Source organism: Pseudophryne corroboree, chromosome 5, assembly GCF_028390025.1.
Source record: "Pseudophryne corroboree isolate aPseCor3 chromosome 5, aPseCor3.hap2, whole genome shotgun sequence".
NCBI classification, from domain to species: domain Eukaryota; kingdom Metazoa; phylum Chordata; class Amphibia; order Anura; family Myobatrachidae; genus Pseudophryne; species Pseudophryne corroboree.
In genome coordinates, this window is record NC_086448.1 from 305,917,606 (window position 1) to 305,943,935 (window position 26,330).

At 41.3% G+C, this 26,330-nt stretch overlaps 1 protein-coding gene across 1 annotated transcript in view; it reads left to right on the forward strand.

Annotated features, from left to right (window-relative positions):
• The window catches only part of EGFR (epidermal growth factor receptor), a 278,948-nt gene extending 254,011 nt beyond the window's left edge, over positions 1 to 24,937 (forward strand). The window contains exons 21-27 of the mRNA XM_063922449.1: positions 47 to 202; positions 1,069 to 1,144; positions 1,276 to 1,422; positions 1,856 to 1,953; positions 2,110 to 2,265; positions 17,078 to 17,177; positions 18,920 to 24,937. Of these exons, the coding sequence (XP_063778519.1) occupies positions 47 to 202; positions 1,069 to 1,144; positions 1,276 to 1,422; positions 1,856 to 1,953; positions 2,110 to 2,265; positions 17,078 to 17,177; positions 18,920 to 19,284 (1,098 nt within the window). The 3' untranslated portion in view covers positions 19,285 to 24,937. The remainder of the gene's footprint in view (positions 1 to 46; positions 203 to 1,068; positions 1,145 to 1,275; positions 1,423 to 1,855; positions 1,954 to 2,109; positions 2,266 to 17,077; positions 17,178 to 18,919) is intronic.
• Positions 24,938 to 26,330: the final 1,393 nt, after the last annotated feature.

A 26,330-nucleotide genomic window follows, 5' to 3' on the forward strand; every position in this document is an offset into this window, starting at 1 on the left:
GGCTTATTGTTGGTTTTTAACTCTGTTGCTGTTAATACTTTCAAAGGGAATGAATTACCTTGAAGAACATCGCTTAGTCCACAGAGATCTGGCTGCCCGGAATGTCCTAGTGAAAGCTCCACAACATGTCAAGATCACAGATTTTGGATTGGCTAAACTTTTGGGAGCAGATGAAAAGGAATATCATGCGGAAGGTGGAAAAGTAAGATTGATGAACAAAGAATTGCTATAAACATTACTTAGTAAAAGTACTTTTTACCTACAATAGTGTTAATAGTATTTGGATAGATAAAGGGGGAATTCAAGTGATGCGGGATGGATTTGTATGGCCGTATCCACACAACACCCGCCACCAGCATCTCATAGGGTAGCAAATACTTTTAAATAAATAGGGGAGTAAATCGGTCACGCGAATGATGAGAGTTGGGCTGGTGTTGCCAGAGTTTAAATGCTGCGGCAACAGCAATTCACCACCTTTGTCCACAATTGAATTCCCCCCAGACTGTTTTTATCTGCTTGGGTCCATGTAAGTCATGAATCAGAACTGAATGTTGGTAGCATTCTCCTGTACATGAAACCATAATCTAACACCAGGGGGTAGATTTATGTGCCTGTTTTCAAAACCGCTGATGATCGATAGCTTTGCCTGATGGATTTAAAGTGTCAACAAAAATAAATACTACACCTGCTTGGTTCAGTATTAATTGATATTGCCACTTTAAATCTATTGGTCAAAGTAACCAATCATCAGCGGCTTTGAAAAACTAACACACAGTAAATGTGCTCCTTGGTGTCCAACCTTACAGCATTTCCTATGAAATCTATACAGATGAGCAACAGGTACAGTAGTTTCTATGGTGACCCATATTTTGTGCCTTGATCCATCTGTTAGAACCAAGGCTATAGAACTTTTGTTTTGTCTATGAAGCCCATACAGTACAATATATACAGTTAGGTTGGGTATAATATTAGCTGCTACTAATGTTTTCTAATCCATGTGGCCTCTTTTTTTACACTCTGGTTATTTGAGAATGTACATTTGGCTAAGTAGTGTTCACTTTTCTCTAGGTGCCCATTAAATGGATGGCTTTAGAATCCATATTGCATAGAATATATACCCATCAAAGCGATGTGTGGAGTTACGGTGAGTATTGTAAATAGAATTGACACTACTTAAAAACACATGTATCATCTGCATTTGCACCTTGCAGTTCAATGCATAATTTCTGTTTGATCCAGATGTGATGTTTATCAGTTATTGCATGTTCCCTACAGGTGTAACAGTATGGGAATTAATGACCTTTGGGTCTAAACCTTATGATGGAATTCCAGCCAGCGACATTTCAACCATCTTAGAAAAAGGAGAACGTCTTCCTCAGCCGCCCATATGTACCATTGATGTGTACATGATAATGGTGAAATGTAAGTTAATAATCTGTAGACGACAAAGGTTGAGTTGTCCATGGTTAACCTAAAAGCATAGCAAACTTATTTTTTCTCTCTCTCTCTGGAGTTTGTACAGACATACTCCCAATGCACTGTGTAATGTATTGTGCTGTATAAATCAAGCAGTGTAAGCAGTCCATTAGTCATCTGTAATATATGGTACATATATAAAACAAGATCATGGCCAGGCATCTGCTGTGTAAACATTCTTATACACAAAAATGTTACTGCAGAAATGTATTTTCTTTAAGCATTTGGCTTCATTAATTAACCATGGATATGTGTCCACCATGTAGCTTCTTCTTCTTCCTAAATACAGTATTTCCAAATACTTTATCTGCTGCATACCCTGCCCAGGTCTGCAAACAATAATAACAATATTTAGTAAAAGCTGTCTTCCCCACTGCAGGTTGGATGATAGACGCTGAGAGTCGCCCCAAATTCCGTGAACTAAGTGCTGAGTTTACCAAGATGGCTCGTGACCCAACACGCTACCTTGTAATACAGGTAAGATGTTCTCTGTATTTGCTGTCTCTCAGATCCTACAGCTGAACTCAGCTGGCAGTCTTATTGGGAGAGTGATCTAATATTTGTCCTATATACATATACTAACATTTGTATATTATTATCAGTATGGAGATATAATGTATTGTACATTTTTAGGGAGATGAGAGAATGCACTTACCCAGCCCTGTGGAGTCTAAGTTCCATCGCACAATGGAAGGAGACATGGGCGATATTGTTGATGCTGAAGAATATCTGATTCCCCATCGTGATTTTTTTGCTAGTCCTTCAACATCGCGGACACCTCTTTTAACGGTACCATTTCATTATACATATTATTATACTATTATATATATATATATATATATATATATATATATTGTAGCTTTTATATCAGGTTGGGGATGAAGCAGACAAAAATGTCCCGGGTGCACATGCCAGGCAGATGAATTATAATTACTCAAGCAACTATCCACCCATTGTAAGCATCATTGTGGTAAGTTTATACAGTATGCGGAAATGTTCATCTGTAATAACTATACTTAGTACATCTAAACGTTTGGCACAGAAGTGTATTTGGAAGGTGCAAAATGCATCCCTTTAAAAGTATAGGTGAAAGACCTGGTAATCAAGTCCCTTTGTGTGTAATAAAATGCTTTAACCAACTTGCAGAGAGGGAAATGTAAATCTTGCTTTTGCATATTGCTGCAAAACCAGATATCTCATGTATCCAGTCCATATTCAGGAAGGAATGCCTAACTACTCCTTGTTGGAGTACAGCAACAGCTAATGGCTAAGGGGGCAATTCAGTTAGTCACTGTAGATTACTGCAGGGCTATCCAATTAGACCCAAAGCCAGCAGTTGAACTATTCATAGATTCTGTAAGTTAACACCCGTTAAACCGTGTTAACGCCTGTTAACACATTAAGTCAACGGGGTTAACTAGGCTATCAGAAGTCGGGAGTCCAATTGAATAGCCTTGGGGCGAGGCATACCGCCCTAAGTATTACTTGAGTGACTATATTGGACGGACATTAGATGGCGCTGTATCTTAAACTGATAAATATCACGTGTCTCCCATCCCCCTCCAAGTCACTAAAATGTGCCTTATTGAATGCACGCTCTGTATGCAACAAATTAACATCCATCCATGACCTCTTCATATCTCACAACTTTAATCTGCTGGCTATAACAGAAACATGGCTCACACAATCAGACACGGCCTCCTCTGCAGCACTGTCACACAGTGGTTTCCACTTCACACACACATCTAGGCCTAATAATAGTAAAGGTGGTGGGGTTGGAATCTTACTGTCACAGTTTTTCACATACACTGTTCTACCTCAGGTTCCATCACTTGCATTCACATCATTTGAAGTTCACTCTATCAGGATTTTCACCCCCTTCTCTCTGCGTGTTGCAGCTATCTATCGCCCTCCTGGGCAACCTAAACAAAAATTTCTAGAAGATTTTTCTGCCTGGCTGCCACACTTCTTATCCTCTGACATCTCCACCATCATTATGGGCGATTTCAATATAGCTCTTGACAGTCCACAATCTGTTCATGCATCCAAACTCCTCTCTTTAACCTCCTCTCTTGGCCTAACCCAATGGTCCGACTCCTCTACTCACCAGGAGGGCCACTGCCTTGATCTTGTGTTCACCAGGCTCTGCTCAGTTTCCCAACTCATTAACACTCCTTTCCCTCTCTCTGATCACAACCTGATCACCTTCACAATCTCTTCTATTACTTTAAATTCTAGGACACTAAAACCAAGCAAGCCTCCTCTAACACGCAGAAAAACTAACAATATAAATTTTCAACAACTTTCCACTTCTCTGCAACAATGTCTCTCACCAATCTCTACATTCACCACACCTGACACTGCTGTATCCCACCTGCACCAGACCCTAGAGAGTGCCCTTGATGAAGTTGCTCCAGCTACCCATCACACTCCACGTAGGCTTAGATGCCAACCATGGCACTCTAAATCAACAAGACACCTACAAAAACTGTCACGTAAGGTAGAACGTCAGTGGCGGAAATCTCAGAATCCAAGTGACTTTCTCACATATAAGACTACCTACCACTCCTATCGTCAGGCCCTGGACACTGCCAAACAAACATATTTCCAATCTCTCATCTCTTATCATGCCACCAACCCCAAACGACTTTTTAGTACATTTAAATCACTTCTTTACCCTCCATCACCTCCCCCACTAGCTACTATCAGTGCATAAGAACTTGCTTCCTACTTCAAGGATAAGATTGATAAAATCCGAGATGAAATGGTATGCTCTAACTCAGCCAGTGACCTGCTCAAATCCCTATCTGAACCCTCTGGCACTTTCTCTTCATTTGATCCCACAAGTGAAGATGAAGTATCAACACTCTTTTCATCCTCCTACTCCACTACCTCTCCTCTTGATCCTATACCCTCACAGGTCAGCAAAAGTTTATTTCCTGTGCTTATCCCAACCTTAACTAAAATCTGTAATCTCTCTCTCTCTCTCTACTGGCATCTTTCCAACGCTGTTTAAACATGCAGTGATTACTCCCATTCTGAAAAAACACAACTCTGACCCAAACACACTCTCTAACTACCGTCCCATTTCTCAGCTACCCAGTCCCTCCAAGCTACTTGAGAGACTTGCCTACACTCGCCTTACACACTTTCTTAACTCCCACAACTTACTGGACCCACTTCAGTCAGGCTTTCGTGCCCAACACTCCACGGAGACAGCACTGACCAAAGTAGTGAATGATCTGGTCACTGCTAGATCAAAAGGCCATTACACACTACTTATTCTTCTAGATCTCTCTGCTGCTTTTGACACTGTTGACCACTCTCTTCTCATACAAACACTAGAGTCCACTAGAGTCCCTAGGTCTTCAGGACACAGCCCTTACTTGGTTCTCATCCTACCTATCTAATCGATCTTTCAGTGTTCACTTCTCTGATTCTACCTCCTCTTCTCTACCTCTATCAGTTGGAGTACCGCAAGGCTCAGTCTTAGGTCCCCTGCTTTTCTCAATCTATACCTCCTCTCTTGGTAAACTAATCAGCTCCTTCGGATTTCAGTATCATTTGTACGCTGATGATTGTCACAACTGAGGACTGGTGCTGACCAGGGGGAAACCTCAGTTGTAGGGGCTGAGGTATATGTGTACCTGGGAGGCAGTACAGGGTTCTTGGACATGCAGGGAACCTTTAGAACAAATGCCCGAAGGCGTGACCACGACAACAAGGGAAAGTTCAAAGGTTTTATTAAACACAGTTCAGAGGAATACTGATGACTTGGTACCAGTAATAGGAAACACAGTTCAGAGAAATACTTGGGATCGATGACGGAACACCGATGGTGACTTGGGATCGATGACGGAACACCGATGGTTACTTTGGGATCGATGGCGGAACACCGATGGTTACTGGGGATCGATGGCGGAACACCGATGGAGACTTGGTATCGATGGCGGAACACCGATGGTGACTTGGGATCGATGACGGAACACCAATGGTGACTTGGGATCGATGGTGGAACACCGATGGTTACTGGGGATCGATGGCGGAACACCGATGGTTACTGGGGATCGATGGCGGAACACCGATGGTTACTTGGGATCGATGGCAGAACACTGATGGTAACTTGGGATCGATGGCGGAACACCGATGATGACTTGGGATCGATGGCGGAACACCGATGGTGACTTGGGATCGATGGCGGAACACCGATGGTGGCTTGGGATCGATGGTGGAACACCGATGGTTACTGGCAGGGCAGAGCACTGCTGGAAGCTGGTGTCGGTAACTGCCAGTCACAGGATGCAATGATGAGACACTGCAGAGTCAGGCTGTACTGCAGAGAAAGTCCATGGGAGGACTGCACACTGGAATCACTGAAGACAATTGAAGCACTGACCTCTTTCCACCCCAGGAACAAGATATTTATACCAGCTGGGAAACAGGGATTGGCTGGCTGATTAACCAGAGACCAGAGTGCAGCTGCTGGGTAATCAGGATGAGAGCAGAGTGCAGCTGATAGGCTGAAAGGTAACATGTGATTAGGAAAACATGGCTGCGCCCATGTTAGCTTTTGGAGGGAAAGATTGTTTGTAACTTGCATGTGAGCTTTAACCATGAAGCTGCCAGAATCACAGTAAAGAGATTTGAGACAATGAGATGCAGCGTGCTGCACACAGACAGTGCAGATGGAATCCAGGCTTGGAACACTGGGACAGTCTCAGGAGACATTTGGAAGGTAAATACTGATAAGGAATTACCTAGATCGTGACAATGATACTCAAATCTACCTATCCTCCCCAGATTTATCACCATCTGTATTGGCTCGTGTCACTGGATGCCTGTCTGCCATTTCATCTTGGATGTCATCTCGCCATCTCAAACTCAACATTTCCAAAACAGAATTCATTATTTTCCCACCAGCTAAGGGTAGTTACCAACCTGATATTGCCATAATTATTGACAATGCAACTATCCACCCTACCCCACAAGCTCGCTGCCTAGGTGTCATCCTGTCGTTTGTTCCACACATTCAATCTGTCTCTAAATCATGTTACATGCACCTTAAAAACATATCCAAAATACGCCCTTATCTTACACAAGACACTGCAAAAACTCTGATCCATGCACTCATCATCTCCCGCATTGATTATTGTAATAGTCTCCTTACTGGTCTTCCCAAACATAGGCTCTCACCACTTCAATCCATTTTAAATGCAGCTGCGAGGCTAATCTTCCTCGCCAGACGTTCTTCGTCTGCTGATCCGCTCTGTCAGTCCCTCCATTGGTTACCGGTATTCTACCGTGTCAAATATAAAATACTTTTACTTACATACAAGGCTATTAACCAAACTGCACCATCATACAGCTCCTCACTCATCTCAAAATATCTCCCAACCAGACCCCTCCGCTCTGCACAAGATCTGCGTCTCTCATCCAGATGTATTACCTGTTCCCACTCAAAATTACAGGACTTTACCCGGGCTTCACCCACTCTGTGGAATGCCCTCCCACGCACAATAAGACTCTCCACTAGTCTCCAAACCTTTAAACGTTCCTTGAAAACTCATCTCTTCAGACAAGCCTACCAAATGCCTGACCCACACACATAACCTTCAATGCTTCCCTATCCAGTTACATTCCCTCTGCACAGTCCCCATAACCTCACATTTTGTCTTCCAACATTGCTGGGTGATCATATCATACAACCCACTAAGAACCTAGCAATCTGGGGAACCATTATGTAATAGGTTGCATCTATCCTTGTGTATCAATGCCTATTTCCCTATAGATTGTAAGCTTGCGAGCAGGGCCTTCCTACCGCTATGTCTCTCTTTGCCCTGTTTTGTTCTATAACTGTTGTTCTAATTGTAAAGCGCAATGGAATATGCTGTGCTATATAAGAAACTGCTAATAAATAAATAAACTGTCTATGCGGTCTCTCTTTATTGTGATAGTGTACTCTCTTATACTTTCTTATTGTTAATTCTCCATGTTATGAGCAGTGTTTTTCCCATGCCGTGGACAGTGTGTTTTCCTGTTTTTAGAAAATTTGACTATGATGTGAGCTGTGTTTTTTACCCTTTTACAGGGAAATATGACCATAATCAGGAGTAGCGTTTCCACTTACTGGATTTTCTCCAATTGATTTTCTTGAAATCAGATACAGATTACTGGTCACAGTAAAATGATCACACAATCGTCCCTGCGTGTTCATGCTTAAAAACAAATATAGCATATTCTGCAACACTCCCATAGGCCTGCTCAATCTTTTATGTCCCTCAAGACACCATTTTAGGGTGTTAAACCTATAGGGGTATATTAAATTAGCAGCGATAACGAACTTTTTGCGTGAAAAGTCAGGTTTTCGCGAGAAAAACCGGACTTTTCCCGCAAAACGCAATTACAGCCTATTCAATTTTCCGGGAAAATTTATCGGTGATCATTTTTTTTTAACTAATTTCACTTCACCTACTCTGAAGCAGGTGAAAAGTTGGAAAAAGTCACTATTTTAAGGTAAAAATGTTTGGGTTTGGATATGGTACAGAACTCCTGGGACACCCCCCTTAATGACTAATTAGGCACGTTGAAGTTTTTAATTATTTTTAATTGGCCAATAATGACATGTCATTTTTGGGGTGAAAAAGTTCAAAGTGATGGAAATTGGGATTCAAGGTATGGGACAGGTATATTGGGGTGCTTTATGAGTGGGACAGATGTTTTTAGGCTTGCAGATGGGAGTAATCGGTCTGTTTCCACTTTTTTTCAAAATACCCTAAAATTACCCAAATATATACTTATACCCATTTTCATGTACCCCAAATTTAATGAGAGCATTTATTTTGCTCAAAAAAACTTGCTTTCTATAATTTTTTTGCATTTTTTAAAAATGCATATAACAGCCATTTCACACAATTTAAGTCCCCAAAAACTCTCTAATGTGATCTCTAACACACTTCTCTTCTGTTTTCCTATGTTAGTTTAGCATTTTTTGGGGAACAGGCTGATTTCCCCATTTTCACCTGCACTTTTCACTGCAAGAATTTTCACGTGAAACCCGTTTGGAATTAAATAGGTCAAAAAATGGAGCGTTTTCGTGGCAATTTTCGCCCGATTGCCGGGAAAAAATTTCGGGCGAAAAATTGCCGCGAATTTGCAGATAATTGAATACCCTAGATAGACTGTTCTATTTGTATTTAAATGGAATTAAAACTGTGTGTGAATGTAGTTAGCTGGAAATGAGCAGGGCCTGAGAAGGCTGATTCTGCTGTGGTGGTTCACTGCTTCCCCTCCCCGAAGAAGGGATGTGGCTGCAGTTTAGGGGTGTGTACACGTACACCAGTAGGAAGCTGCAAGCTCTGGTATTGATCCACGCACTCATAAGCTAGAATTTTGTTTAAGCCTGCTCTGCATGGGATAGATAGGGGCTCATATGTTGAACTGCACCTTGCATGCCTCAGATTATGGGGCTGATGCAGAGTTGCATACAAGATCGTTATGCAGACATATCACATGTGTTTTTTCTCTGTAGCCGAGCATATACATCTGTGAGTGATGCATAGTCATATGCGGGTGGTAGTCATGTGACCGCCGGTCGGCTGACCGACAGTCACATGACCTCCTCCGTGAGCCCGACGGCTCACTATCCCGATGGTCGGCATGCCGACCAACAGGGACTATTTCCACTCGTGGGTGTCCACGACACTCATAGAGTGGGAATAGAACCCGTGGCGACCGCAGCGTGGCGAGCGCAGCGAGCCCGCAGCGTGGCGAGCGCAGCGAGCCCGCAAGGGGCTTGCTGCACTCGCCCCTCCCCGCCGGGATCCCGGCGTCGGTATGCTGCCGGGATCCCGGAGTCGGTAAGGTGACCGGCGGTCAGGAGACCGCCGGTCACCCGTACTACACCCGTCATATGCAACTCAGTGGCAACTTAATTTACGGCTGAATGGGTATAGCTCGATGACAACAGGATGTTTGCATCTAGCTGAGTTTAGTGAGGGGCCATGGTGAGGTGTGTGCATAGAATTATACAATTTCACATGGAATGCTTACAACTAGGATAGGGCTGGTTCATGTGTGTGCTGATAGATGGCTATAAACCGAAGCGTAAGGATAGCTGTGGTGCGATTGCATTCGTGCATATATACACATATACACTATGTAGACAAAAGTGATTGGACACCCTTGCACAAGCATAATGGTGCCCTCCTGCAGCAGGCACGTGTTCATGAAGGCATAAAACGGGTAGAGGGGCACTGCTTAGATCATTTGCTAATGAAATGGCTTGCCGGAAGGAGCTAACTGAGTTTGAAAAGGGGATCATCGTAGGCTGCTCGATTGGAGGTATGAGAGAGAGAAGCATTGCAGAAGTTGGGAAGGTTCCTAAATCCACTGTGTCTTTTGTTATTAATGCGTGGAAGAAGAAAGGTCATTGCAGGAATGCACCTCGCCCTTGAAGACCCCCGAAACTACAACCTACGTGTCAGGAACAGGGACTTAGCATCTCATACCTTGCCAGTGCGCACTCTGGTCCGACTCCGGAGGTCCCGTGGGGTCCATGTCGCCCTACATTCTGCCTTCTGCTGCACTGACTCTGGCCCCCTGTTGTCACGGGCGCCGCCATGTTGCTGTGGATCAGCTGATCGCAAGTTCTCCAACGACAAGCATCAGTTAGTCACATGATTCCACTGTCCAATGGTTAACCAGCAAGGGGAATAGAAGGGCTAGACAGAGCTCTAGCAAATCGCCCAGATCAACGTCGCTGTCTCAGCTACGTTCAGGCTCAGACTCCAGTGATCATTTCATGTTCCTGTTGCCTTGTTCTATACCAGCGATCCCAAGTTCCAGCAGTACTACCAGCACTGTTATGCAGCTCAGAGTACTTCATCTACACTAAGACTTCAGCAGCATTACCATCACTGTGATTCAGCTCCAGGTATATCACCTATACAAAGACTCCAGCAGCATTGCCAGCACTGTTTACAGCACTAAGTACTTGCACCTGTACTGTGATTACAACAGCATTGCCAGCTCAGTGTTTCCAGCATTAAGTACTTGTACATGTACTGTGATTTCAGGAGCTACGCTATCTCTCCAGTGTGTGCTAGAGTGTGTTGCAATTCCAGTCCCAGAGCAATCCATCCAGTGTTTACTTGTCTGTACTGCTATTCTGGTTCAAATTAATCCTTTGCTGCATTTGTCAACTGTTCAAGTTTAACTAATTGCAGTATATATTCTATGCCATTCTTCAATAAATATCCCTAAAGATATTATTATCTCCCTGTGTACCTCATGCGCAAGACATACCTACATCCACCGAGTTTCCTGCACCGTGTGCCTACCACTAAACCACACATAGATTCAAACTTGGGTTCACTAAATACCAGAGTTCTGACAGTTTGATCTGGGCCCATATCGATTCAAGTGAAGATCAGAGTGTTGGTCCGGGGGCTCTTCAAAGTCTTATAACCAGACTTGAAGGTCAGGAATCCTTCCAGTGGCAAGCGGTATAGTTTTTGCAAGAGGTTTCTACACAAATGGATTGTTTCCAGTCATCCTTAAACCCAGTTGTTCCTATATCCAGTCCTACACCAGTCGTTTCAACACAGCCAGCATCGATCGCCACCAGGGGTTCACAACTTCAGCTGCCCACCCCTTGCAAGTTTGATGACAACCCAAAACTCTGCCGAGGCTTTTTAAATGTCTGTGAAGTACACTTTGAGTTACTACCTCATAACTTTCCCACCGATAGAACCAAAGTGGCTTATATTGTTTCTTTGCTGTCCTGCTCCGCCTTGAAGTGGGTATCACCATTATGTGAGCGTGCTGATTCCCTATTATTTAACTACAAGAACTTTGTGAGCACTTTCCGGAATATCTTCGACGAGCCTGGCAGGTCCGCTTCTGCCTCGGCTAACATTCTTCGGATACGACAGGGATCCCGCTCTGTTGAGCAATTCGTGATACAGTTTCAGACTCTGGCCTCTGAGTTAAGTTGGAACAATGATGCCCTGGTGGCAGCCTTTTTGCATGGACTCTCTGATAAATTAAAGGATGAACTAGTGACTCGTGACCTTCCTACTGAATTAGATGACCTGATTTCCTTGTGCATTAAAATTGATCTACAGATGCGGGAACGAATCAGGGAGCGATTCAAAAGTGACGACATTAAAGTACAGTCTGCTCCTCATGTGTCTTCTTTTGTATCCGCAGATGAATCAATGCAAACTAATCACTCACGCCTCTCTCCTGAACAACGTTCTCGGAGACATCGAGAGAGGTTGTGTCTCTATTGTGCCGATCCTGGACATTTCCTATATGGTTGTCCCATTCGTCTGGGAAACGCCAGATCCTAGCCTGCAAAGGGGAAGTCAGGTTAGGAAATTTTCAGAAAGCTTCTCCACATAAAGACTGTATTCTGCCTGCAACCTTGGAATATTCCCACAGTACAAGATTTCTTTCTGCACTCTTAGACTCTGGAGCGGCAGGCAATTTCATTACTCTCTCTGTAATTCAGGAATTGGGACTGCCTACTAGATTACTGTCCAATCCCATAGCTCTGACTGCAGTAGATGGAAGTCGTATATCTGAAAGCAACATTAATCTTCAGACAAAACCTCTGACCTTGCGTATTGGAGTTCTCCATTCTGAACAGATTGAGTTCCTCGTGATAGCCAAAGCTAACCATGAGATGGTCATAGGTCTCCCATGGCTCCAGTCACACAATCCATCCATTAATTGGTCTACTCTTCAGATTTGTGCTTGGAGTCCTTCCTGTTTCCAGTCCTGTCTACAGCATGTTACTCCTCTCCGTCAGACTGAGACTTCTTCTGTGCTACCAAGTGCCTATAAAGACTTTGTTGATGTATTTAGGGAGCAAGCTGCAGACGTGTTACCACCTCATCGTGAGTGGGACTGTCCCATTGACCTCGTTCCAGGGAAGTCTCCGCCCAAGGGGCGCACTTATCCACTCTCCGTTCCTGAGACTCAAGCAATGTCCGAGTATATTAAAGAAAATCTCCAAAAGGGTTTTTTTCGGCCTTCTTCTTCACCTGCAGGTGCTGGATTCTTTTTTGTTAAAAAGAAAGATGGCGGTCTTCGACCTTGTATCGATTATTGTGCTCTTAATGATATCACAGTCAAGAATGGCTATCCATTACCATTGATTACAGAATTATTCGATAAAGTAAAAGGAGCCACCATCTTCACCAAGCTGGATCTCAGAGGTGCTTACAATCTCATCAGAATACGTGAAGGAGACGAATGGAAAACTGCTTTTAACAACTGAGATGGCCATTATGAATAGCTAGTGATGCCTTTCGGTTTGAATAATGCTCCTGCAGTCTTTCAGCATTTCGTAAATGAGATATTCAGAGACAATCTATACAAGTATGTTGTTGTCTACTTTGACGATATTCTTATTTTCTCTCAAGATCTTGCAACACATCGTCAACAAGTCAGAGAAGTTCTTGGTCGTCTTCGTCAAAACCGTTTGTACGTAAAATTATCTAAGTGTACGTTCGAAGTTCAGTCCATTCCTTTCCTTGGATACATTATCTCCGGTTCTGAACTCCGTATGGAACCTGCTAAGCTGGATGCGATACTCAATTGGACTCTTCCTACAACTTTGAAAGTGGTGCAGAGATTTTTAGGATTTGCTAATTACTACAGAAAGTTAATCAAAGGATTCTCAACACTGGTCACTCCAATTACTGCCTTAACCCGTAAAGGTTCTGATCCAGCTCATTGGTCTGAGGAGGCCTTGTCTGCTTTCCATCTCATCAAGAAAGCTTTCACTTCTGCACCAATTCTCCACCAGCCTAATATCCTGAAACCTTTTATATTAGAAGTGGATGCCTCCACAGTAGGTGTGGGAGCCGTACTCTCACAGACTTCAGACGATGGGAAATCACATCCTTGTGGATTCTTTTCTAGGAAATTCTCTTCTGCCGAAAGAAATTATTCCATTGAAGATCAAGAATTATTAGCAATCAAGTTAGCTCTAGAAGAATGGAGATACCTTCTAGAGGGAGCCAAGTTTCCTGTGTCGATTCTTACTGATCATAAAAACTTGTTGTATCTAAAGTCTGCTCAGTGTCTTAACCCACGTCAGGCCCGGTGGGCCTTATTTTTTTCTAGATTCAACTTACTAATTACATTTTGTCCTGCTTCTCAAAATGTGAAAGCTGACGCTCTATCACGTTCCATGGTTCCAGATACAGAGTCAAATTCTAAAGAAGAGCATCCCATCATTAATCCTGTCTCCTTTGCTACCACTCAAGTGACGTATCCTACTCCTCCTCCTCCTGGCAAGATATTTATAGCACCCGAGCTTCGGAAAAAATTATTGACTTGGGCACATGCTTCTCAGTTCTTTGGGCATCCTGGCATTCTAAAAGTTTACAAGAATCTTATTGGTGGCCTAATATGAGGTCCGATATCCAAGATTTTTTACAATCATGTTCCAAATGTGCTCAGCATAAAACTTCTCGACAGTCTCCAGCAGGGAGTTTACAGCCATTATCTATTCCAACTTGACCCTGGTCCCATATTTCCATGGACTTCATCTCCGAGTTACCTACTTCCCATGGCTACAATACAATCTGGGTAATAGTCGACAGGTTTTCTAAGATGGCTCATTTTGTCCCTCTTTCCGGACTTCCATCAGCAAACAAATTAGCTCAACATTTTCTACGTGAAATCTTTCGTCTCCATGGACTTCCAACAGAAATCATCTCTGACCGTGGGGTACAGTTCGTGGCAAAGTTTTGGAGAGCTCTTTGTTCAGCACTTCAGGTCAAGTTGAAATTCTCCTCAGCGTATCACCCTCAAACCAACGGTCAAACTGAAAGGGTGAATCAAGAGCTTGAAACATTTCTCAGACTATATGTGTCTTCGTCACAAGATGACTGGGTAGAGTTACTACCTTGGGCTGAATTTGCCCACAACTTCCGCTATCATACTGCTACTGACTCAACGCCTTTCTTTGCAGTTTATGGTCAACATCCTCGAGTTCCAGATTTCCAGTCCTTGCCAGCAGTTGATGTCCCGGCAGCCTCTGATTCTTTGCAACAATTCTCTAAAGTCTGGAAGTCAATTCACCATTCCCTGAAAAAAGCTTCTGCCAGTTATAAGTTGTTTGCTGATCGAAAGAGACGAGCTGTTCCCAGATTAAAGCCAGGAGATCGAGTCTGGCTGTCCACTCGTAACCTTAGACTCAAAGTTCCATCTATGAAATTTGCTCCACGATTCACTGGACCTTTCCCTGTGGAACGGATAATTAACCCAGTGGCTTACAAATTGACTTTGCCGACTTATCTAAAAATTCCAAACTCGTTCCATATTTCACTCCTACGGCCTCTGGTCCTCAACCGTTTTCAACAAACACTGCCAAAGACTCCTAAGGTCCTTACTAGCCGTGGTGTGGAATTCGAGGTTGAGAAAATCCTTGATTCAAGATGTCGTTATGGTCATCTTCAATATTTAATTGATTGGAGTGGATATGGTCCTGAAGAAAGAGCATGGATCAATGCCTATGATGTACATGCTCCTCACTTAATCCGAGCCTTCCACAGTAATTTCCCTTCAAAGCCTAAAACGTGTTCGTGTCCACCCTCAAAAGGGGGGGGTACTGTCAGGAACCGGGACTTAGCATCTCATACCTTGCCAGTGCGCACTCTGGTCCGACTCCGGGGTCCATGTCGCCCTCCATTCTGCCTTCTGCTGCACTGACTCTGGCCCCCCGTTGTCACGGGCGCCGCCATGTTGCTGTGGATCAGCTGATCGCAAGTTCTCCAACCACAAGCATCAGTTAGTCACATGATTCCACTGTCCAATGGTTAACCAGCAAGGGGAATAGAAGGGCTAGACAGAGCTCTAGCAAATCGCCCAGATCAACGTCGCTGTCTCAGCTACGTTCAGGCTCAGACTCCAGTGATCATTTCATGTTCCTGTTGCCTTGTTCTATACCAGCGATCCGAAGTTCCAGCAGTACTACCAGCACTGTTATGCAGCTCAGAGTACTTCATCTACACTAAGACTTCAGCAGCATTACCATCACTGTGATTCAGCTCCAGGTATATCACCTATACAAAGACTCCAGCAGCATTGCCAGCACTGTTTCCAGCACTAAGTACTTGCACCTGTACTGTGATTACAACAGCATTGCCAGCTCAGTGTTTCCAGCATTAAGTACTTGTACATGTACTGTGATTTCAGGAGCTACGCTATCTCTCCAGTGTGTGCTAGAGTGTGTTGCAATTCCAGTCCCAGAGCAATTCATCCAGTGTTTACTTGTCTGTACTGCTATTCTGGTTCGGTTTCGACAAGAACACTTCGTAAGGATGCTCATGCACTTAGATATTATGGGCGAGCAGCTGCTCATAAACCTTTGATCACAAAGAAGAATGCAGCCCAGCACTTACGATAGTGTAAAGAGAGCAAAAACTGGACAGTGGAACAATGGCGGCAAGTGTTATGAGGTGACGAATCACGATTTACACTTTTCAGATCAGATGGATATGTTCGGGTTTGGCGATTGCCAGGAGAATGTCTGATGCCCGTGTGTACAGTATCTACAGTAAATCATGGAAGCGTTATGCTGTGGGGCTGTTTCAACTAGTTTGGCATGTTGCAATGCATGGTAACATGGTCCACTAGTTGTAATGCATGGTCACATTAACTCTGAGAAGCAGAGATGTTCTGAACCTCTGGGAAGAACTGGAGCGACGGGCGCATTCTAGGCTGACTCGACCTTCTTCAGTGTCTAAGTTGATCACTGTACTTAAGGCAGAATGGCAAAACATACCGCCTGCTGTTGTCCAGGAATTTGTGGACAGTGTGCCAAGAAGGGTGTCTACAGTAATTACTGCACGTGGTAAACCTAGAAAGTACTGATGCCAATAAAATCTTGTTGATCTAATGCATAGTCACATTAACTCTGAGAACTAGAGATGTTCTCGATAACTCTGTGCTCCCTACATTGTGGCAGTTCTACGGAAACTATGAATATTTTTAGCAGGACGACAATGCCACTTGTCATGTTTCCAGGGTGACGCTGGACTGGTATACAGAAACTTCAGTAACCTGGATGGACTGGCCAGTTCAGAGTCCATAGCTGAACCCCATTGACAACCTCTGGGAAGAACTGGAGCGATGGTGCATTCTAGGCCGACTTGACCTCCTTCAGTGTCAAAGTTGATCACTGTACTTAAGGTGAAATGGCAAAACATACTGCCTGTTGTCCAGCAACTTGTGGACCATTTTCCAAGAAGGGTGTCTGCAGTAATTACTGCACGTTGTGAACCTACAAAGTACTGATGTCAATAAAATCTTGTTGATCTATTTGCTGTCAGTGTCTAATTGTTTTTATCTACATCGTATAGTTAACTCTTCTAGAAGTCAGAAATTTCCTACATATAAGAGCTTACATAGAAAATGCTGGTTGTGCTGTAACTCATGGCAACCAAACATATCTCATTATTCAGGCAGGAATAAATTGGTTACTAAAGGTTATAGCGTAAAGTTCTTTGCATTATGTTATTAGTCTTATGATATTTGGTATGCTTAACAAGAAATAATATGTTCCTTTTGCCTACTCCAACAGGGGCCATCTGTCGGAGAAGACAGCTTTATTCAAAGATACAGTACAGACCCAACAGTCATATTAAATAACAGCATCGATGAGGATTTCCATCCGGTGCCAGGTTAGTAGCTGTGTTATATACATACAAATATAAAGAAACATCTAGCATGATGATACACAGCTGGAATGAAATACTGTATGTCAATCTCCAAATGTATACAATACAAACAAATAATTTTGTGCTATGTTTACAGTAGTTCTGCTTCTGCTGCAGCACTGTAGTGTATACAGTCAGAATTGTACTCCATGCCATTCACTTCCGACCTTATGCAATAAACTGATACTGTAGATCTGCAAAAGAGCTCTTTAACCTTTAAGTGGTCAGAATTATTTGGCCTAATATTATGCAGATTTGTCACATGTAATAGGTCATACATGTATTGCCCCTTTATAAACAGAATAAAAGTCACAGAAAAATCTACATGGGTTCCAGTTATACCATATTAAATGTATGGGTCATTCAAACAGTAACTTTTCACCGGTCAAATGGACACTTTTCCTTTTATTTGAAGAAAATTTTTACCTTCCTACAACCTTAAATTGTTTGTCCTCTTCCAGCTTTTACTATAGTCAATATATTTTCCTTCTCGTTTCTTTGTATTATTCCTTGTATTGTTTATATCATTGCCTGTGGACACATCATAATCATGATCTCTATAAACTTGCTCTGTCTGGTGATATAAATACATGACTGAAAAGCACAAAGGTCGCTAGGGGCAAAAACATTATTGCCTCACATAAAATTGCATGAGTAACATGCTAGACTACGTTCATGGCAAGCAATCATTTGCGTTACACATACAGTACTTGCCCGCTCTCCTGGATCATTTGGGATACTTCTGAAATTGTTGGCGTCCCCAAGGACTCCAGGGATAGCATGTATGGTTCTGCCCCCTCTGCACGTTTCACAGCATAATGCTGCGGCGGAGGGTGCCATGATGATACATGGCATTCCCCACCACCACCCACTATAGCCACCTGACACTCCCCTCCATGGACACAAGTATACTTATGTATAAAGAATATTTCACATATGAGTGCACCTTTGTTTCACTCACCAGTAAGGTTTTTTTTTATAATAACATAGGGGTCTATGGGATCTTTTTTAATAGCATAGGGGTCTATGGGGTCTATGTACAGTACTAAGCCTTGGGGAGAGATAAAGTGTATGGAGATAAAGTACCAACCAACCAACCAACCAACCAGTTCCTGTCATGTTACAGGCTGTTTTTGAAAAATGACAGTTAGGAGCTGATTAGCTGGTACTTTATCTCTCTCCAAGGCTTAGTACATAGACCCCATATGGGGAGATGTACTAAGCAGTGAAAAGAGTGGAGAAGTGAGCCAGTGGAGAAGTTGCCCATGGCAACCAATAAGCACTGAAGTAACATTTATAATTTGCATACTATAAAATTACACAGAGCAGATGATTAGTGGCCATGGGCAACTTCTCCACTGGCTCACTTCTCTCTTCACTACTTAGTACATCTCTCCCTTAGTGCCAAGTGTGCAAACTGCTATAGTGGTCAGGTGTTTGCTTGCACTTTGTGATTTGCACTAGTTAAAGTCTTAAGATTTGTTGCTATGGTTATGGCTACTTTGTTTATATTGCACCATTTTTTAAGTGACATTATTGTTTTTAAAATTATTAATACTCTGTTCCTTCTTTCATATTGGTAGTTCAAACTTTAGTAAAGTAAAGGCTTTACATGAAAAACTTCAGTCTTCATTCAAATTTATTTTTTAGATTATTATATTCAATAATTTAGATTGTTACTAAATTACTATATTTCTATTTTTTAGAATATGTCAATCAAATTAAACCAGAGTCGGAGAGTTTGACAACGACAAATGTTTACCATAATCTACTTTCACCAGCAAATACAAAGCATCATAATGGTAACTACCAGAATTCCAATGGCAACAGTGTGAACAATCCAGAATACCTGAACTCACGTCAGACCCTCATTAGCCACGTGGAAAATGACTATCCTTTCATCTGGGACCACAAAGTGAACCAGCAAATCAGCCTGGATAATCCTGATTACCAACAGGACTTTTTCCCAAAGGACACCAAAATCAATGGAATTTTTAAGATTCCTACAGCAGAAAATCCTGATTATTTGCCACTTGCACCAAATAATGACTATATTGAAGCTTCAGCATGACTACAATTTGATGGCAACATTCCTGACATTCTACCTATCGGAGCACAGCTTAGTTCTTAAGGGATAATTGTGAACTATGGGCCCTAATAGAATAAGCGTACACTAAAGTACTTATGAACTTTTACCAGAACCGTGAAATATATTGGGATGTACAGTATAGTCCTCATTGAATCATACTGTCAATTTTTCTCCTCTGTTTTGTTCCTAATAACAAAACATATAACACTTTTATATATATATATATATATATATATATATATATATAAATATATATTGAGAGATTTTTTTTAATCTGCGACAAATACTTTTCAATTCCTGTGGGTTATTTTTTATAATGTGTAGATATTCTTGCACCTTTTTGTTTTACGTGTGTTCGTCCAACTTGAATGATATTTGTGGAAAGAAAATCTAGCTACAGTAACACAGAAAATGCTGTAATTATTGCATGGAATCAGGTGTAGAACGCTTATTTTAATGTGAAGCTTAGATTTATATTTCATAGTCTTGTATAGGGAATGGAAAAGGCGAAATATAAAGTCTTAAATTCATAATCAGGAGTATATATTTTCCAATGACATTTCATAGATCTGTGTTTAGGAGCTGATTGACATATTGGGTGGTATGTATATACTTCAGTATGAAAATCTTGTAAAATGTTTAATATACGCCATGGAAATGGGTAGTGAGAAAGCTATTCACACTGTTCTGTAGTTAAGAAATGTGTTTCCATGACAACATATTATTCATTTCCTAAATTTCCATCTAATCATTGCCATTTTGTGAGCTACATACAATGTTCTGTACTAAATCTGTATATTGCTTTCCATGGTAAACATTGCTCATCTATTTCTTAAGGTATACAGTACATAGGTCTGCACATGCCATTATTTTGTGCCAGCCATTTGTCTTTCCATTCCATTTTTTATATTACTTACTTATACATATAGTACCTTTTATGTTATTTCGTTTCTACATATTGTCCAATGAGTCTATGTGCGCCTTATTTTTCCATGACCGTCTTGGAAGATAGTTTAGAAATTGGAGTAGTGCAAAAATGGTGTTAAAAAGTTTTAACTTGAACTTGTCTCTAAAATACATTACAGTTTAATATAGTATATCTTCCTGTGCTTTCTTTTTTTTAACTCATATTGTGTTTTTACAGTTGGATTTTTGAATGTACTTTCTGTTGACTAATTAACAATTTATTTAATAAATGATTTTGGTCAGTGGCGGTTCCAAAATTCAAATAGGGGAGCCATACCAACTGCCAGTGAGTCCCGGCCAGTGATATTTGGTAGCGTTTGGGGGACAATTGGTGTGTCTCCCTATTTTTATTTTGGACTGCGCTACAGCCCCGTATCTGGAACTGCCACATATTACTGTGTTTGCTGCTTTTTACAGATAAGGCCACTTTTGACATTTAAAAAAATGTGTACATTGTATCTTCATTATAATATTTTTATATTACTTTAAACAATATTTTTAACACCATTTTGCCTTGCTCCATTTTATGTAATCTTTCAGACTCACAAGTCAGAACGTTCCCTAAAGCATTGCCTATAATTGTGAACCTTATTTTCTGCACTTATTTGCTTGCCTGCAGAGCTTATTGTATCTGTGTAATGTGTTGTGCATAATGTTCTTGCTTACAAATGTAGAATTATACACTTTTATACAGAATCCACTGAACACCACTATAAAATATAGGTCAGTTCAACTGTGTTTGCTTTAGCTAAATAATTGTCTCAATACTTACTGCACATTAAGTCTTAAAATATCACCCTTAAAAACTCAACTAAACTACAGGATAAAATGAATTATCATTTGAAAAATGTTTAGTGCATAATCAAAATTTGCATTTGTTTCCTTTCTTAAAATTGCTATCATAGCGAATTACATCATATTAACCTGTTTGAATGTGTTTGCCATTGCAAAGACATCAACCATTGCTCATGCCTTTCATGGGATAACTAGGCTGCCCTGATTCTTCCTGTTTTCCTCATTGTTAGAAGAGTAAAAGGAAAAAATAAGAATAATTGCTTCAGATCGTGGTATTGCTAATAAAATGGGCAAGGTTGTCCTTACTGGGGATGCATTGTGTTTCTCTGTAGAATAGGAGCGAGTGCCTCGCCGCAGGTGGTTCTAAGTATATTGATGTCTCTACCGATATTACATTCCTCTCTATATGTATTTATGAATATCCGGGAATGTCACTAGATGACACAGTGTAGGCAGCTGAACACAAAGTGACTGATGCCCAGTGAGCAATACACAAGTTTTGCGTGAAGTTGCTCTGCGCATACACATAAAACACATGCAACCAAATGCATCTTTGCATGATTTTGACACTGACACCGACATTCCTGAGGGGGGTTTCAGGTTTACAGAGAGTTGTGTCTGCTCTATTATAGATGTGTTTGATGGTTCACAACTGCATATGGGCACCATACAGTATGTGAACCATTGAGGCCCTGCTATCAAAAGTAAAATCATCGACCATTGGTAACAAACCATTGATAATCAACCCTAAGTACATTACATTTATGCATTACTGCATGACTGGATGACTCCCATACCAAATTCATCAGTGTCATGCAGAATACATTGAAAAGGGTGGATGGCATAGACATTTATTTAACTTTTTTTTATATTTAACCCTTTTTTGTTTTCTTTTTACATTTTATTCAACAGAGGAGTGGGGTCTTGATTCTTGTGTCTCCTGCACTTCAGAATGGCCCTCGTTCCGAGTTGTTCGCTCGCTAGCTGCTTTTAGCAGCATTGCAAACGCTAGGCCGCCACCCTCTGGGAGTGTATGTTAGGTTAGCAGAATAGCGAACGAAAGATTAGCAGAACTGCTAATAAATATTTTCTTGCAGTTTCTGAGTAGCTCCAGACCTACTCCTAGATTGCAATCAGCTCGGTCAGTTTAGTTCCTGGTTTGACGTCACAAACACGCCCTGCGTTCGGCCAGCCACTCCCCCGTTTCTCCAGACACTACCGCGTTTTTCCCTGACACGCCTGCGTTTTTTTAGCACACTCCCAGAAAACGCTCAGTTACCACCCAGAAACGCCCCTTTCTTGTCAATCACTCACCGATCAGCAGTGCCACTGAAAAGCACAGCAGGAACACCAGCAAATCTACTAAGTTTTGTGTAAAATAACTTAGCGCATGCGCGCTGCATACCATGCGGATGCGCATTTAGCAACAAATCGCAGCATAGCGAAAATTGGCAACGAGCGAACAACTCTGAATGACCACCAATGTTAGAATACATATAATAGTGATCCAATGTAAGCAAGTTTGCCAGTTAGGGTTAGATCACTATTTCCCCTAAGGGGCAGAAAAGATACTGTGGATTGTGACTCTTTTATTCTACTATGGCCAACGAGGGCGCCCAAGAATTAGGTCTGGTCCAGGTACTGTCAGGGGAGTTTGGCAATGGGCGGGTGACTATGTATGACCTTTCTGGTAATCCGGGAGTGACAATTTAGGCCCTGGTGAATTAACTTGTGAGCTGCAGTACATTCCAGAACTTATTAAGTGAATTGATCTTTATAGTTAAAACAGGTGAAGTAACACACACATATATATATATATATATATATATATATATATATATATACACACACACACACACACACAAAATAAAAATAAAACTTTTAGCCATTTAACTATTAACGAGTTGACCTTAAGATTTAATGTGAGTGCATCCTGGCATAGATTGTAATGTGTGCAAAATATTAAAGGCAGGCTCATTCCTTGTATTTCTCTGAACGGTACATTTGGATGACTGCATGAAACGTGTCATGTGTAATTGTCAAGCCCAGAATACATCTGTAGTGTTATCCCCCCATTGTTTCTCATTGGGGACAGCTGTGTTTTCCTTTCTGGAAGTACAGCGCTCATCTGATCAGCAGCTGGATGCAGGAAACATGGTGCGTGCCTGCTTTGATGCAGACTCTTTTAATATGCATTATTTAAGATTGGCAAACAATTAACAGTTGAGAAGCAAGTTAGATTATGAGTGGACTAAAATCTGTGTTATACTGAACTAGTTTCTCCCTGTGTAGCTACAGTAGGTCACGTAATGGTGGCAATGTGGGTGGCTGTAATTATTCTGTGAATAATGCCCCCAAAAACCCCAAGAAATAAAAACCACTGTTCTACTCCTAATGTTATCACCAGAAGGTCTGCGTCACAATCTATAGCACTGAACTGGTATTTTTTTTCCATGATGTGGAGAACTTTTCATTTATATTGGATGTCAGTGTTGAAAAGATGGCAGCTGTCTAAACACTGCAGTAAAAAGAAAAAATCAACATGCAGATAATAAAGATTTTCATATAGTGATTTGTTTGCTTTCTTTGGTGACAACTGACGTGGTACAAACTTGTCTGTTCTGAGTGAATGCATGTAGTACAGTGCAGTTAAAAGAGATGTTACTACCACAAAAACAACTTCATTAAAAAGTGATATACAATCATTTCATCAGAATTACATTAAAGTAATTGCTAATACTTGAATATCTGTCTAACACAAGTAAGAGCAGCAAGATTGAAGGGCACTGCATCCAGCCTCCTATTTCATAATATAGCTGATAACAGAGGACAATACCTTGCATTAAAGATATTGCTCAAAATATCAAACATCTCAAAATCTGTCACAGTGTGTTAACTTTTAAGTTTTAGCTTAAACTTGGTAGAAAACACCCAGCCCCAAAGCAATACTTATGATGGTGGGGTAGAATGATGGCAGATCTCATGACCGTCATGTACAATCCTGGAATGCCTCCAAGTCAATCAAGATAAATATTGCAATTGGTTTCCATCATCTATATAGCATAGGTTCTCATGCTGGTGCACAGGTGTATTTATTACTCACTGACTACTCATTTTAAAATATGCACAGTTGGAGCTAATTATTTCACTTGTGATTCTGTGAGGACAACTGGAAAACATGATCCGCTTGGGGTCCTGAGGACCAAGTTTTACAGAGTATTTTCTGTTTAATGGTTTATCTGAATTCAATTTACTATAGATAACAAAAAATAAATAAACAGCCCTGCCTAGTAAGTGTTGTGGAATGTAAAACAGAAGCAATTAAGGCAAAATTAGATATGATTAGCAACTGATATTATAGCTTTTTATTTTTTTACTGTATTATGAATTTCAAGTCTAATAAAAGCGACTTCAGTGTTGTTGCATTTTTTTAAATCACTCTTTCTATTAGTGGAACAGTCTATACAGTAGTTTTTCCCCGAGAACAATTACAAATGGATGGACAGTTGTAATTAGATGGGTATCACCTACACACCTAACAACAATATTTTCTACAGCTGATGGGTGAATTTGATACCGAATATGCACCAATCTCTGCATTTTGTTAGTCATAGTGATATTAAACTGAAACTATTTACATAAGTAACTGTGTAGTGATACTTGTGCAAGAACGATTTGTATAAAATCAGATACAAGGTGACTTTTGTATGCTTACTACAGTATTAATTGGAACATATGCTAATTATCTGTATATCAAGAAGAATGCAATGAAAATAAGATGTAATTTATTTTGTTCCTTTTCGTTATTTTCTAAAGAACCTTTATTGTAAGTAAACTGTAATGTGTAAAAAATTAAACTTCTTTTGTCTTGTAAGGTTATGAAAAGAGTTAGTTTTTATTGTGAAAGTTTGGAATGTATTGTTTAGGAAAAGAAGAAAGCAGGCTTGTCCAAAACAATTTATTGCGGGTAGGAACGCTTGTTTTCTGCCATTGCATTTGGGAGCAAAGTGTGTGCTGAAGTACAGCAACCCACCAACATTTATGGGAATATAACGTATCTCGGCAGCAGATGGGATGTGATAAATTCACCCAAATCCACAATGAGATAATTCAATATATCACACGGATGTATCAATTATCACACGCAGGGATAGAGCTTGCGAGAAAGCTCTGTCCCTGCAAATCCTCTCGTCGAACTGCTCATGGTGTTTTTCATGAAAAAAATACCCTGAACATGTTACCCCTGGGAACCACACCCCCTCCTGCCACTTACACTTATCTGCAGCCAGGACTGGTGATTGGTGATCCAGGAGGGCAGCCGGTCATTTGATCCTGTTCTCCACTGTGACTACCTGCTCCCTCCGGTATTTTTTTTTTACAGTTTTTCTTTAGCAAATTCAGGCAGATAGCATTTCCCATTACGAGACTTCAAAAAAAACACTAGTGAGCGATCAGGTCTGAATCACCCCCAATGTTAGTAAATAAGACATAGAGACGTAGGGCAGTATCCAATTAGCCGTGGTAAATTACCATGCCTAATTGATCCCCCGCAGGCTATCCAATTAGCCCTGATAGCCGGCACTTACTGTACCAGGGATTACAGTTAGGCACGTGAAACAAAAGCCCTAGTAATCAGCCCTTAGAGCCCCATTTTTTCACTAAACACATGGCTCTGGGAATATATCTCAGATCCCATGTGTTTTCGTCCGAAAATGGCAAATTTTTGGGCCAAAAAAAAGGGCTATAATTGGATAACCTGATAATGACTACCACGCTAAAATAAGGATCCAAGTCAAAGTGTACATGCATAGCCAGATAAACGCATCATGGGGCATTAGGCAATTTACTGGTCTGGAGCAATCCCACCTGTCCCTAAATATGAAAACAAAAATAGAAAAATTGTACATAAACTAAAAATGATGGCAAATATAAAAAAAAAAATTCATTTCCATATATAGTGCAGAAGGATAGGTGTGGTTTTGCTGGTACTCCAGAACAAAATGTTTCCTCCAGTCATAGCTCAATACACACTCCTCCGACACCTGGTGTGCAATCACAAGAAACTGAGCGGTCTATGGGGCTAATTCAGGCCTGATCGCTCACTAGCAGTTGTTTGCAGCGCTGCGATCAGGTAGTCGCCGCCTTCAGGGGAGTGTATTTTAGCTGTGCAAGTGTGCAAACAGTAACACATGTGTAGCCGAGCGGTACAAAAAGATCTTTTGCAGTTTCTGAGTAGCTCAGGACTTACTCAGCCACTGCGATCACTT